Genomic DNA, 11971 nt, shown 5'->3' on the forward strand with positions numbered 1-11971 from the left:
TTAATGTTATAGTACATATTTTGAGTTTATATATTATTACTCTTCTATTTTTATATTTTTTTTTATCTAGTACTACAAAAAAGTTACTCTATATACATCTATATAGTAACATTTTAGTTATAATATAGATCTTTTTGTGACTAAAATATTTTTTAGTCAAAATAAAAATGATACTTGTAACTAAAAAAACAGTATTTAAATCCAAATTGTTATTAATCTAATTTTAGTCACAAAAACTAATTTGTTGTAATTAAAAATACATTTAGTTAATAAATTTTAGTTATAATAAATTGTAATTTTTGTAAAAATCTTTAGTCACAAACTTTTTAGAAAAAATTATATTGGTAAAATATTTACATTTTTACATTGAAAGTTTTATTTATTTATTTATTTTTACATTTTAGAGTATTCTATGCAAACACAAGATTCAACAAGAAAATCACATGAAATTAACATCAAAACAATATCGAAACAACATTAAAATAATATATAAATAACATCAAAATACGATTTTTTGTAAATAAAATCTAAAAACCATAAAAACATTTAAAATTCTGTATTTTTGTATATTTTTTTTTTATATATTTATGAAATTATCCCAACTTTTTATTAATAATATAAACTTAAAAGATAATATTTTAGTCATAATTTTTGTCAGTCTTTCAAACAAGTACCTTATTCAAAATAACATCAAACCATCTCTCAAAAAAAAAAAAAAAAAACATTAAGCCAAAAAGGAATTTTTCTTTAGGCTAATTAAGATTTTTGTTTCGCGAACTTTCATATGTAACAAATCATGTTCTTTAAACTTTTTAAGCTATTAAAAATTCTCCCCGGACTATTAAGATTGTTAGATTTAAGAACTTTTGTCCAATTTTACTAATAGAATCCTAACGTTGATGAAAAATTATGAGAGAATGATTTTGTACATGTCAAAATTCGGGAGGCACGATTTAGTATATGGAAAATCACCGCATTAGTAAAATTGAGTGGGAATGGGACAGAAGTCCTTAAATCTAACAATCTCTATAGTTCAAGACGAATTTTTATAGCCTGAAAAATTCAAGCGGCATATATAATTTGATACATGTCAAAATTAAGGGGGCAAAAAAGTCCTAATTAACTAAATTTTTTAACCCCCAAATAAACAGTTGAGAATTTAGAAATCTAGTTTATGTTACTGCTAGAAAAACATATAGATATGAGTGTCAATCCACTTCTAAGACCCTAATTTACTTTCATTAGCAACTTATTTTGAGTTAGAATTCCAAAATATTATTTTGGACTTTGTGTTTTATAAAAATTATAAACTAGATCATTTATTTTGTTAAATAATAAAATGGACCTTGTATTTTTTAAAATGGTACAAATAGGATCTTAAACTTAATTTTTGATAATTCATTTTTTTTAATATAACCGATTTAAAGACAATTCCTAACACGAAAAGATGCAAAAAATTTAACTAATTTTATCATACCACCTCTAGGTCGATTATTATTAAATTTTATTTTGATAAAAAATCAGTTCAGAATCCTATTTGTACCATTTTAGTAAATACATGGTCTATTTTATTATTTAACAAAACAGATCGATGATCTATTCTGTAATTTTTTCAAAATACAGAGTCCAAAATAGTATTTATACAAATTTTTAATATATTACTATAATCATTTTGTTTCACATACATTTTATCTAATAATTTTCCAAGTATAAATTTATAGAATATCAGCTTATTTGATGGGTGCTGTTAAGAAGAAATCAAACTTTTTTAGACATGTAACTTTATAATGAAGTTCATCTGAAAAAAAAAAACTTTATAATGCAGTTAGATATATATTAAAAACGAAAAGAAAAAAAAAAGTGGCAACTTTTGAAGATAATACACAATACATTTTTTCAGAGGGTCATGTGGTCACATTTTTTTTTAGGTCATCATGTGCTTACATTTTAAATTAAATTATAATGTTGCAACTTGCAAGTGGTTATTTCATCATTAAAGTCATGAAACTCTACACTTTCAAAAAAAAAAAAAAAAGCCATGAAACTCTACATGGGATATGCTTGGTGGGCATAATGGATATATTGTATGTAAGCTTTTACCCAATCAATTATAATAAATTTAATAATAATCAAAATTTTAAAATATATTTTTTTAAAAATTTACATTAAAATTATGATCTTAAGTACATAAATTGTGACATGAACACTAGAAAAATGACATTAGATTATATGTGGGGTTGAGGTTCAGATTACAAAGAGATAATGTCATTTAATCAATATTTATCTGATCAGAAAATAGATTATTGAGTAGATGATTAATTATTAATTATAATTTAGATATCTAAACCAAAATCTAAAACATAATAAAATTTAATTAAACACATTATAAATTGTACAAATTATGAAGTATATGATGCATGCAAGAGAAGTAGTGAAGTAATTTATTAACAACCTTGTTGGCCAATACTAGACAATAAGAGGTCCCCAATGATGATGCAGAGAATGACATAATAAGCTTAATTATATATTTTTTGATACATTATAATGATGGACAAGGATATTACTAATTAAAAATTCACACATTAATAACGACTAGTTTGAACATAAACCATAAAAACAAGTGGCTTTCATTTCTCTCTCTCTTTGTTTTTTTTCTTAATAATATTAAGAAGAGAGAAAAACAAGTGTTTTATTTTTTTTTTGGGGGGGGGGGGGGGGGGTTTGTTCTTGTTTTGTTTAATTTATCTTTTTAGAGTAAAAATCCCATATGGGGTTTCTGTAGTGTTAATTTTTAAAGAACTAATAAATAGGTATTTTGTTTTTTGAAATTTAGTAAAAAAAATTATATGATTCTTGAACTATTATTAATATTAAATATTTTACCTAAACATTAAACATTAAACAATAGTGAAGAATGAGACGGTAAATAATAAGTAATTTTACTCTTTATTAATGATCACTTATATTTTATTCTAAATTTTATTATTTCTAAACTATATCTAATGGCGAACTCAAGATTCAAAGTGAGAGAGAGTAATTTTTTTTATAAGACAGCAGGGATAAAAGTAAACTTAAAAAGAAAAAAAAATGATATTGGTAGGATGTAAACCGTTAATCTCTATTCTCTATCCTAGATGCAATCTAATTTAACCATTTCACCAAAATTAATATTACGTCTATAAATATTATCTTTTCTTACAAATATATGTCTAACTAATTAAAATAAAAATACATCTTTTTTCTCAATTTTTTTTAAGGAATGACTGTTCCGTCTTGCTTTTATGTGAGTCCGCTCCTGACTATACACATTTTATTAAATAGATTTAGATTTTCAAGTGGCGTGATATAATAATTGTTAAAATTTAGGAGACAAAATACGATAGTGATCATACATCAATAGTAAAGTTATTAATTATTTAACATAAAAAAATATTGTAATTATATTATTGAACTAATAAAGTTCAAATGGCAAATTACCAATTTTTTCAAGGGAGAAAAAATATGAATGGAGCACTTTACCATGGTTAGATTAGATACTATCATACTACTAAGAGCACTTCCAATAATTTCTTTATTCTATTTTTTAAAATACCTCATCAAAATTCAACTTCTTTTATTTTACCTCACATATTTATATTATAGGATACCTCAATTTCTTTATAATTTTCTCTAAATCATTAAAATAATATATTTATAATACACACAAATAATAAATTATTATATATTACATAATATTTATTTATTTTTACACTTACAATTAAATAAAATACATCATAAAAATAATAAAAAGATATAGCTAAGTACTAAAACCAAGATAATTCTTAACTACATTTAGCTGAGTACTATTCATAAAGTAAATTTTTGAGCTATTTTAGCTCATTTATTAGATGAGCTTTTTTGACATTTTTTTTATCCTTTACATTAGCTATTGTGAGTGCTCTAAGAATTGAGATAATTATTAGATAACCAAAAATATATGCTTTCCCAAGCTCACATCTGGATTCCCCAACCCTTTTTCTTGATACTTTTCTTCCATTACATGATTAACTATTTGCTATTCTTTTACAAAATTTTAAAGTAACTTATACCTGTCTTTTTCTTTGCCATTCTTTCTCTCTCTCTCTTTCCTTTTTCTTTGAATTATTTATTTCAATATTATTCACCATCTCACCTTATTTTTAGATATTGAATAGAGTGGACCACTTTCCCTGAAAAAAAAAAAGAAAGAAAGAAAAAGAAAGGGACAAACAGAAAAACATAAGTAAACCTCACTATAAACAAATCCCATACCATTGTCTCAGGTGGTCCTTGTACTTCTGTTTTTTTCCTGCTATTTCTTCTAATTTTTATTTTCTATTGCAGCATTAATGGTTAGATAGCTCCTTAACTAATTTTTTTCTGTTTTTTTAAAAACAATTTTACTGGATTCTTCCAACATGATCGACTTTCCAACCATCGTTTTGACCTTCTCTGTTATTGGAGGAAACAAGGATATTATGCCTCTATATGTATATATATATTTACTTAAAACCCAATTCTTTGGAAGTTTTCTTAAGTACCAACTAGCTACTAGGATATATGTATATATATATATATATATATATTTATAACAAAGTGTATAGTTAACTAAATGAATCTATGATAACTACTTCAATGTTCATGTATGTCTTTTCCTCTTCTTTTCTTTAAATGTTCACAATCTCAAACCTTAAATCCAATATTTATAGAAACTACTTGTTTTTTAGTTAAAGATGTGATTTTTATCTTGTTTTGAATTACATTTTTGCTTCAATCGATGAAACCCAAATTAATAAACAAAAAATAAAATCTGGGTTCTTAAGTATATATACCATATTGTTCTTCTTTCCATATGAAATTTAGTTGTTTTGTTTATACATGTGTAGGAAAGGTGGGGACCGAATTGAGGAGATATATGGTGCATTAATGGATTGGGACTTTAGAGAGTTTGGTTGGGAGTCAACTCATGAGTTGGACCCTAAAGAAGATGATGATGATGATTTGGTATTTGACTTCATTAGCTCAGGAAGAACAACAACAACTACTAGTAGTAGTTCTACTACAGCTCCATCTTCAGAGAGCTTAAAGTTGGGTTCTTTCACCACCATGAATGACCCAACTGAGCAAAACTCATTGAAAAGACCAAACCAAGTTTTGGGGGACTCAAATTTGGTGTCTTCACCATCTGGGTCATCATCAAAGAGGGTTAATGGGATTGTGGGGGGTTCTCAAAAGCTGTCATGTTTAGTAGATGGTTGCAGAGCAGATCTCAGCAATTGTAGGGAGTATCACAAGCGCCATAGGGTCTGTGAGCACCATTCGAAAACCCCAATTGTTGTTGTGAAAGGAGAAGAGAAAAGATTCTGCCAACAGTGTAGTAGGTACTGTACATATGATGATGGTTATTGTGATGAGCTCACTTTGATTTTCATTCTTCAAATAATATTATTTTTGGGTTTGTTTAGATTCCACTCTTTGGGTGAGTTTGATGAAATCAAGAGGAGTTGCAGAAAACGCCTTGATGGACACAACAGACGCCGGAGAAAATCACAGCCTGAACCTCTCTACTTCAGTTCAAAGGGGTTTCTTTCTGGTTACAAAGGTTGGAACTTTTCTTTTTATAGTTTTTGCTCATAAAGTTAGAAACTTTGGTTAAATTATACCTTAAGAGTTGAAGAAAAAGATCTATATATGTATCAAGTTCATATCTTTAGCTAAATTTCACGTCTTTACAAAAATCGCTCTTTTATGTACAAATCAGTCTGTACTTTTGGATGTTCAGGTCCCAGAATCTTGCATTTCGGAAATCCCCATATATATGCAGCTAATGGTATGAAAAGTTTGTGGCCATTAGAGACCAAAAATGGAGGAACAGAATCATGGATTTACAGTCATCCTCCTCATCACAAACGGTTACAGGTCAATACTAATAATACTAATAACAAGAACCAGGAAAGTCCTCTTCCAACTTCCTTCAATGGAGTTGATAAAAGGGTTTTTCTTTTGCAGAAAAATGACCCCAAACAAGGGAACTACCCATCTAAGCCACCAGGAAAAGGAAGGGGTAACCATTTACTGTCTTCTGAAGAGATATCACTACCCATCGACTCGGGTGGTCGTGCTCTCTATCTTCTGTCAACAAATCAAACCCAACTCTCTGGTGTGAGCCACTTAGGGGCCCAAACCAATGAAAGTTTCCCTTATCCATTTCAGCTTCTTGACCAAAATGATGGAAAGGACAAGCCTTTCGATCATCATCATTTCCCAGCTTATGATGTTAACAAAACAAATATTTATGGCAATATGATGCTGAGGATGGGACCAGAAGACTGCTTGGAAAATGGTGGTGCTGCAGCAGCAATGCACATGCTTCCAATTTCTTTGGAGTAGTTGCCTTGTCTAGTCTTAATTATGAGGTTTATCTTATATGTTCTGTTTTTCTAATAAGAAGTTTAGTTTTCTCTGAAAGCTTCAATGTGTCAACTTGGCATAGTTACTTGGACAAGAACTGGTTTTTCTTTTTCTAAACTCAATTATGAGATGTTTTGTGTTGCTATGAATTTGCATTATGTTGCTTTTGCTATACATGGTCATGTGTCGGAACTTTTGAGACACATAAATGTTATTGATAAGAAACAAAGTAAGTTGCTTTCGTTCACCAAGTGTAAATTATAAGTATATTTGTACTACTAACTAACATAAATTAACAATTAAAGTCAAAAAAAGTTTAAAGAATTGCTCTAAAGAAATGTTGTTATTTTAGCTAGTAACAAATGGTCTTCGTTTCTTTTCTTTTGATATTCTTGCTAAAGATATGATTTTTCTACTTATGTAAACTTGCCTTTTAGGACTCTTTGAAACTTGTCCTTGTACAAAATAGTTTCGAATTCTTAATCAACAATAATATGTTATTACATTTTACAAATAAGTCCCCTAATCGTGGCCTTATAATAGTGGATGCAACCCAACACAAAAACCATGATTGAGGACCAAAAGTCAAGAGATCAGACAACGACATTAACCGAATATCTTTAATGTTGTCAAATAGTGACATGTTTCTAACCAACTAACCTTGTTGGGTTAAATAAATTAAAAAAAAAAAAATTGAACTTCAAAACATACCAAGTAATTATAGCTTAATTGACTTACAGTTTTTGAAGGTGCTATTCAAGATTAAGATCATATTATTCTGATCAGTGCATGAGTTAACAGCTGGTGCTTAGACCTTTCCAGCAAATTTTGGAAAACAAAAGCAGAAATTGAATAATAATAATAATAATAAAAGTGATGAGCATGTTGACACATAGCTGAGCTCATTACACAGAAGACCACACAAGGGCCAACAATCTTGTTGATGAGAATCCTTGTCAGCCATCAACTTATTTATAAATATAAATATGTATATATATAAATGTATGTACAGATTCACTACTTAAAGACAATTTAGGTTTGGTCATGTGGGATGGTTACCTTTGAATACAATAGTGATTAATCCATAATCATCAAAAGTGGCCATATTTGTGGCCAAAATAGACATGATTTGTCCACCCAAAATTCCAATTACAGAAATATGCTAGTAACAAAAGTTGAAGATAATATTGTTTAACAAAATTAAATATCAATTTATTAGATAGTTACATATCTGTATTTGAAAGGGAAAAGAAGTGGTGACTATTCGAACAAACCAGAAAAGGAAAATAAAAAAGGAAAGAAAAAGAAAATGAGTGAATGATTAAGCACCACCAGAACAATATGGACACTAGTGCTTGTCTCTTTTGGGAATATCTTCTTTTGAAGCCTTTGATTCTAGTTCCTTAGGAACCCTTTTCTCTGCAGCCCTGAAATTTCATTTCAGATAATCAAAATCCAAAAAAAAAAACATCCAATTCAAAATTTATACTTATGAACTATTGCTATGTGGTCATTTTTCATACTGATACTTAGACTAACTAGTGAGTAAGTATCTAATGTCCAAACACTTGTGACATGTTCAACAACAATGCTCTTCTACCTTAAAACTCATAGCCAAGACCAGAAACCTTAACAAACCTCTTTAACCTGGACAGGACTAATAAGTATCTAAAGTCCAGAGATTAGCCAAGACTTGAAATTAAGTAACAAACTACCTAAATAAATGGCTTTAACAACTTATGCTGGATCTTATGCTTTGTTCTGGGTAACCAATCAACGGTAATGAATGAATAAAGAAGAACAAGAGAAAATAACTTATCAAATATGTCAACCATATTACATATCTAGGATTCTCCATATCAATATAACAAAAAACTTTCTTCAAAATTCCCTGGAAACTAATTCAAGCATTTCTGCAGTAGATTCAATATGTGAGTGAGGCATATTATATATAAGCCAAAGAAACCAAGTAATTTTAGAAGCTCCCATAAAATCAATGTAAGTCCTAATGTAGACTCACTTGATCCATATCATAACATTAACACACCTCAATTTTATGCCAAAATAAACAATCCCAACTCAAGAAAAAGGAGCAATTTTCGCTCCTTAATTATTGACTGAATTGACCTAAAATTCTAAAATCACCATATTTCAGTGCCAAACATACACATAGATCCACATACAATACACATAGATACATATCCAATACAAAATAGCATAAAAAGATCTTAGAAACATGTCACAATTGATTTCCCTGAACTAACAATCAAAATTGAAAAGCAAATTTAACCATTGGATCTTCCCACTAAGCTACTGAATTATAAACCATAAACCCTACAACTATAATTATGTCAAATCATATCTAAAAATGAAAATACAAAGACACACAGAGAAAGATATTTACTTGGTAGCAGAGGCGGACTCTTCTTCAAGCCAATTTCTTATTTGCTTAACGTTTCGCCTGAAGATGGAGGCGGACTGCTTTACATCGGACCTGAGAAGAAGCACGACGGCGCTAACACCAGCCACGGTTAGGATAAAGTTGGTCAAAGCCATTGAATCCAACTCCTTGCTTCTCAATTTCAACAATACAAACAACCCTAATCTCTTATTCGAGGGTTTTACAGAGCTTTTCCTTTTTCAGAATCGGAGACGATGACTCTGATTTTCAGACAATTCTCCAATCAACTCCTCGTCTATGGGCCTTAGGCCCATCGTTTCGCAGTTATTATGGGCCCTTCTCCTCTTATTACAAAGCCCAATTATTTTTGTTGGACTTGGACCTATTAAAAAGTTGGGAAATTTACAAAAATATTGATTTTGAGCAAAAGTTTATAATTTTACTGCCACACGAATTTTTTTTACAGAAATACTATCTTTTATAAAACAACAAAACGGAACAATTAAAAATAACAGTGGACCAACTAAAAAATAACCGTAGAACAAAAGTAAAAATTTAACACAGTACACAGTATAAAAAATACACAATATTTTTTAAAAGAATTTTACCCCACAGTAAAAAAGAAAAAAAGAAAAAATTTCAATATATGACGTAAAAATCCTTAAAAAATTTACATAATACATGAATACAAACTTTTATCATAGTTTTATTGTCTAAATTTTTAAGGAGACTTTTGTCTCATGTGAAAAAAGAAAAAAACGTTTTTCATTCATAAGTAAAAATTAAGTGATAAAAATTTGGTGGGCGTAAATAGATATTGGCACGGCTCAATCAGATAAAAGAACTCATATATGATGATCAATTAAGATGAGAGCTTTGATTTGATTGAACCATGCCAACATCTACCCTAATTAGCCCATATTTTTCACATAACTCCATCTATACATATAGATGTATATGAGTCATTATATATATAGCTATTTATAATATTATATAATAAAAACCAGCTAGAGGAAGGGAAGAAGTAAACTGTGAGTTAATATATATATAGAAGCTACTAATCAATGATTGAAGAAGTGATATAAATAGTAAAAGTAAAATATAGGTGCACAAGTGAAGAGTTTCACATATATATATAGTTAATTATACACTTATATTATGTTGTGTGTGTTCTTATATAGTTATTGATTTGGAGAGAAAGTAATAAGAAAAAAAGAAGAAGAAGAAAAATACAATGAATTGATCAATTGAATGGAGTGGAGTGTGATATTGAATGATGATGATAAAGTGGTGATTGAAAATGTGAGAAGGTGATTTCTCATCTTTCGTACCTAATATTTTGTTGGATGGAAAGAAAGAAAGAAAGATGGCTAATTAATAAAGCTTCTCAAGGCCCCTCATACTGTAACTGCAGCTATAGCTTATTACATGTTTTTCATAATATAATAAATGTATACATATAATTGCTTCAATCATATCTATGTTTGCATGACAAATATGATTGTCATCAAAACATCATCATTTATATATATTTATGGTTTTAATTAGTTTTGAATTAACATCAAATATTATATCTTATTGATTCTTATTTACATATTCTTCATTCAATATATGGAGGAGGTAAGGAATTTAAACTTGAAAGGTAAGAAACCTTGACCACCGTTTCACTCAATAGTTGTCTCTCATATATTTTGCTTTCATTATAATTTTCTACGTATACAATTTATACAACATGGTTTCTTTTTAGCACATAGTTATTATTTTGGAAAGTGTTGTTTTCTCTACATTTTTCTCTAAAATGATTAAGTTATTTAAGATTTTCCTTCTTGAATTATAACTTTTGTATTATTGTGCCTCTTGAATTTTCCAGCCCTTGATCCTTGAATTAATGTGTCTTAAAAAGAGGTCATTCTATTATAGGTTTAGAGGTGGCAAAATGGTTTCGACATGGCACACTATTAATGGAGAATATTGTCTGGATTAAATATAAAAGTATTGAGCCATATATAAGAATATGGGCTACTCCACTTATCACCAATTGGTTTTGAGATGGAGCCTCATGATTCCCATCGTGGTATCAAAGCCATATCCTTAGCGGGCTTTCGATCCATACCTATCCAGATGGTTAGCCAGCCGCACGAGATCCAGATGGTGCAAAGACGCTTAATTAAGATCCGAACAAAATAAACGAGCAAATGGCATGGCCTGTGATAAAGTGATTCAAGATTGGTGAGCAAAAATAACCATCATCTTGAGGGAGGATATTGGAGAATATTGTTCCACATGGATTAAATGTAAAAGTATTGAGTCATATATAAGAATATGGGCTACTCCACTCATCACCAATTAGTTTTGAGATGGAACCCCATAATTCTCATCGCACACGAACATGAATCAGACATGAATTTTACGGGATAGGGTTAGAAAAATTAGACACAAGTCGACCCAATCTCTAACCCGAATCTAGGAACCTAGACCCAGAACTTGGGACCCAAACACGAACCCGAACTCGACCTGGACCCGAGACCCCGACCCCGACACTGATCCTAACCCCAACCCCGACCCCCGACCCCCGACACTAATCCCAACCCCGACCCTAACCCCGACCCGAGACTCAAACCCGAACTCGAACTTGGGACCTGGGACCCAAACTCGAACCTAAACCCAAGACCTAGGACCCGAGATCCAGACTCGAACTTGGGACCAGGATTCGAGACTAAACTTGGGACCCGTACCTCGGACACGGCCCTAAACCCGGTCCCAGACCTGAACCCGTACCTGACCCAACCCGTAGTTAGTTTTAGGGTCTAGTTTATTGAAAATAAATTATAACTTTACACAATCTATTTATACAAGTCAACACCAAACATGGTATTATATTAAATAATATTATTAAGCCTCGTTTGGTACGTCGTCTTGTATTGTATTGTATTGTGTTGAATTGTAATGTATTAGTATTATTTAAAATAATACTATGTTTAGTATTAACTTGTACTAATAGATTGTGTAAAGTTATAATGTATTTTCAATACACTCGACTCAAAAATCGACTACGGGTCGGGTCCAGAGTCCAAGTCTGACTCCGGGTCGCAGATTCAAATCCAGGATCGAGTCAGGATTCGAGTTCGGGTCTGGGTTCGA

At 30.1% G+C, this 11971-nt stretch overlaps 2 protein-coding genes across 6 annotated transcripts; one reads left to right on the forward strand and one right to left on the reverse strand.

Moving 5' to 3' along the window:
* The first annotated feature begins 4263 nt into the window (after positions 1-4263).
* LOC115700645 (squamosa promoter-binding-like protein 18) lies at positions 4264-6676 on the forward strand. 5 transcript variants are annotated; one of them, XM_030628262.2, is made up of 5 exons: positions 4385-4661; positions 4905-5399; positions 5484-5620; positions 5780-5937; positions 6028-6676. In XM_030628262.2, exons 1-5 carry the CDS (start codon positions 4639-4641, stop codon positions 6406-6408), a joined length of 1194 nt encoding a protein of 397 aa, XP_030484122.2. In that variant the 5' UTR covers positions 4385-4638; the 3' UTR covers positions 6409-6676. The 5 variants fall into 5 exon arrangements, with proteins under 5 accessions (XP_030484121.2, XP_030484117.2, XP_030484122.2 ...); XM_061102075.1 differs by having other exon boundaries at positions 4389-4661; positions 5801-5937; XM_030628261.2 differs by lacking the exon at positions 4385-4661 and adding an exon at positions 4264-4370 and having other exon boundaries at positions 5780-6676.
* Positions 6677-7489: 813 nt separating this feature from the next.
* Positions 7490-9980, reverse strand: LOC115698605 (uncharacterized). Its single transcript, XM_030625724.2, has 2 exons — positions 8834-9980; positions 7490-7856 (listed from the first exon to the last, which is right to left on the reverse strand). The coding sequence occupies exons 1-2, from the start codon at positions 8983-8985 to the stop codon at positions 7778-7780; spliced, it is 231 nt and encodes a 76-aa protein (XP_030481584.1). The 5' UTR covers positions 8986-9980; the 3' UTR covers positions 7490-7777.
* Between the last annotated feature and the right edge of the window lie 1991 nt (positions 9981-11971).

This window comes from Cannabis sativa, chromosome 8 (assembly GCF_029168945.1).
Source record: "Cannabis sativa cultivar Pink pepper isolate KNU-18-1 chromosome 8, ASM2916894v1, whole genome shotgun sequence".
Classification (NCBI taxonomy): Eukaryota; Viridiplantae; Streptophyta; class Magnoliopsida; order Rosales; family Cannabaceae; genus Cannabis; species Cannabis sativa.

What these genes read in the sequence shown, in the direction of transcription:
- LOC115698605 (XM_030625724.2), bottom strand. Translation starts at nt 8,985, where the DNA reads ATGGCTTTGACCAACTTTATCCTAACCGTGGCTGGTGTTAGCGCCGTC. An exon ending in GAGTCCGCCTCTGCTACCAA is followed by an intron (nt 7,857 to 8,833) that starts GTAAATATCTTT and finishes ATGAAATTTCAG; the next exon opens with GGCTGCAGAGAAAAGGGTTC.
- LOC115700645 (XM_030628257.2), top strand. Translation starts at nt 4,639, where the DNA reads ATGATAACTACTTCAATGTTCAT. An exon ending in TTCTGCCAACAGTGTAGTAG is followed by an intron (nt 5,400 to 5,483) that starts GTACTGTACATA and finishes GGGTTTGTTTAG; the next exon opens with ATTCCACTCTTTGGGTGAGT. An exon ending in GTTTCTTTCTGGTTACAAAG is followed by an intron (nt 5,621 to 5,779) that starts GTTGGAACTTTT and finishes TGTACAAATCAG; the next exon opens with TCTGTACTTTTGGATGTTCA.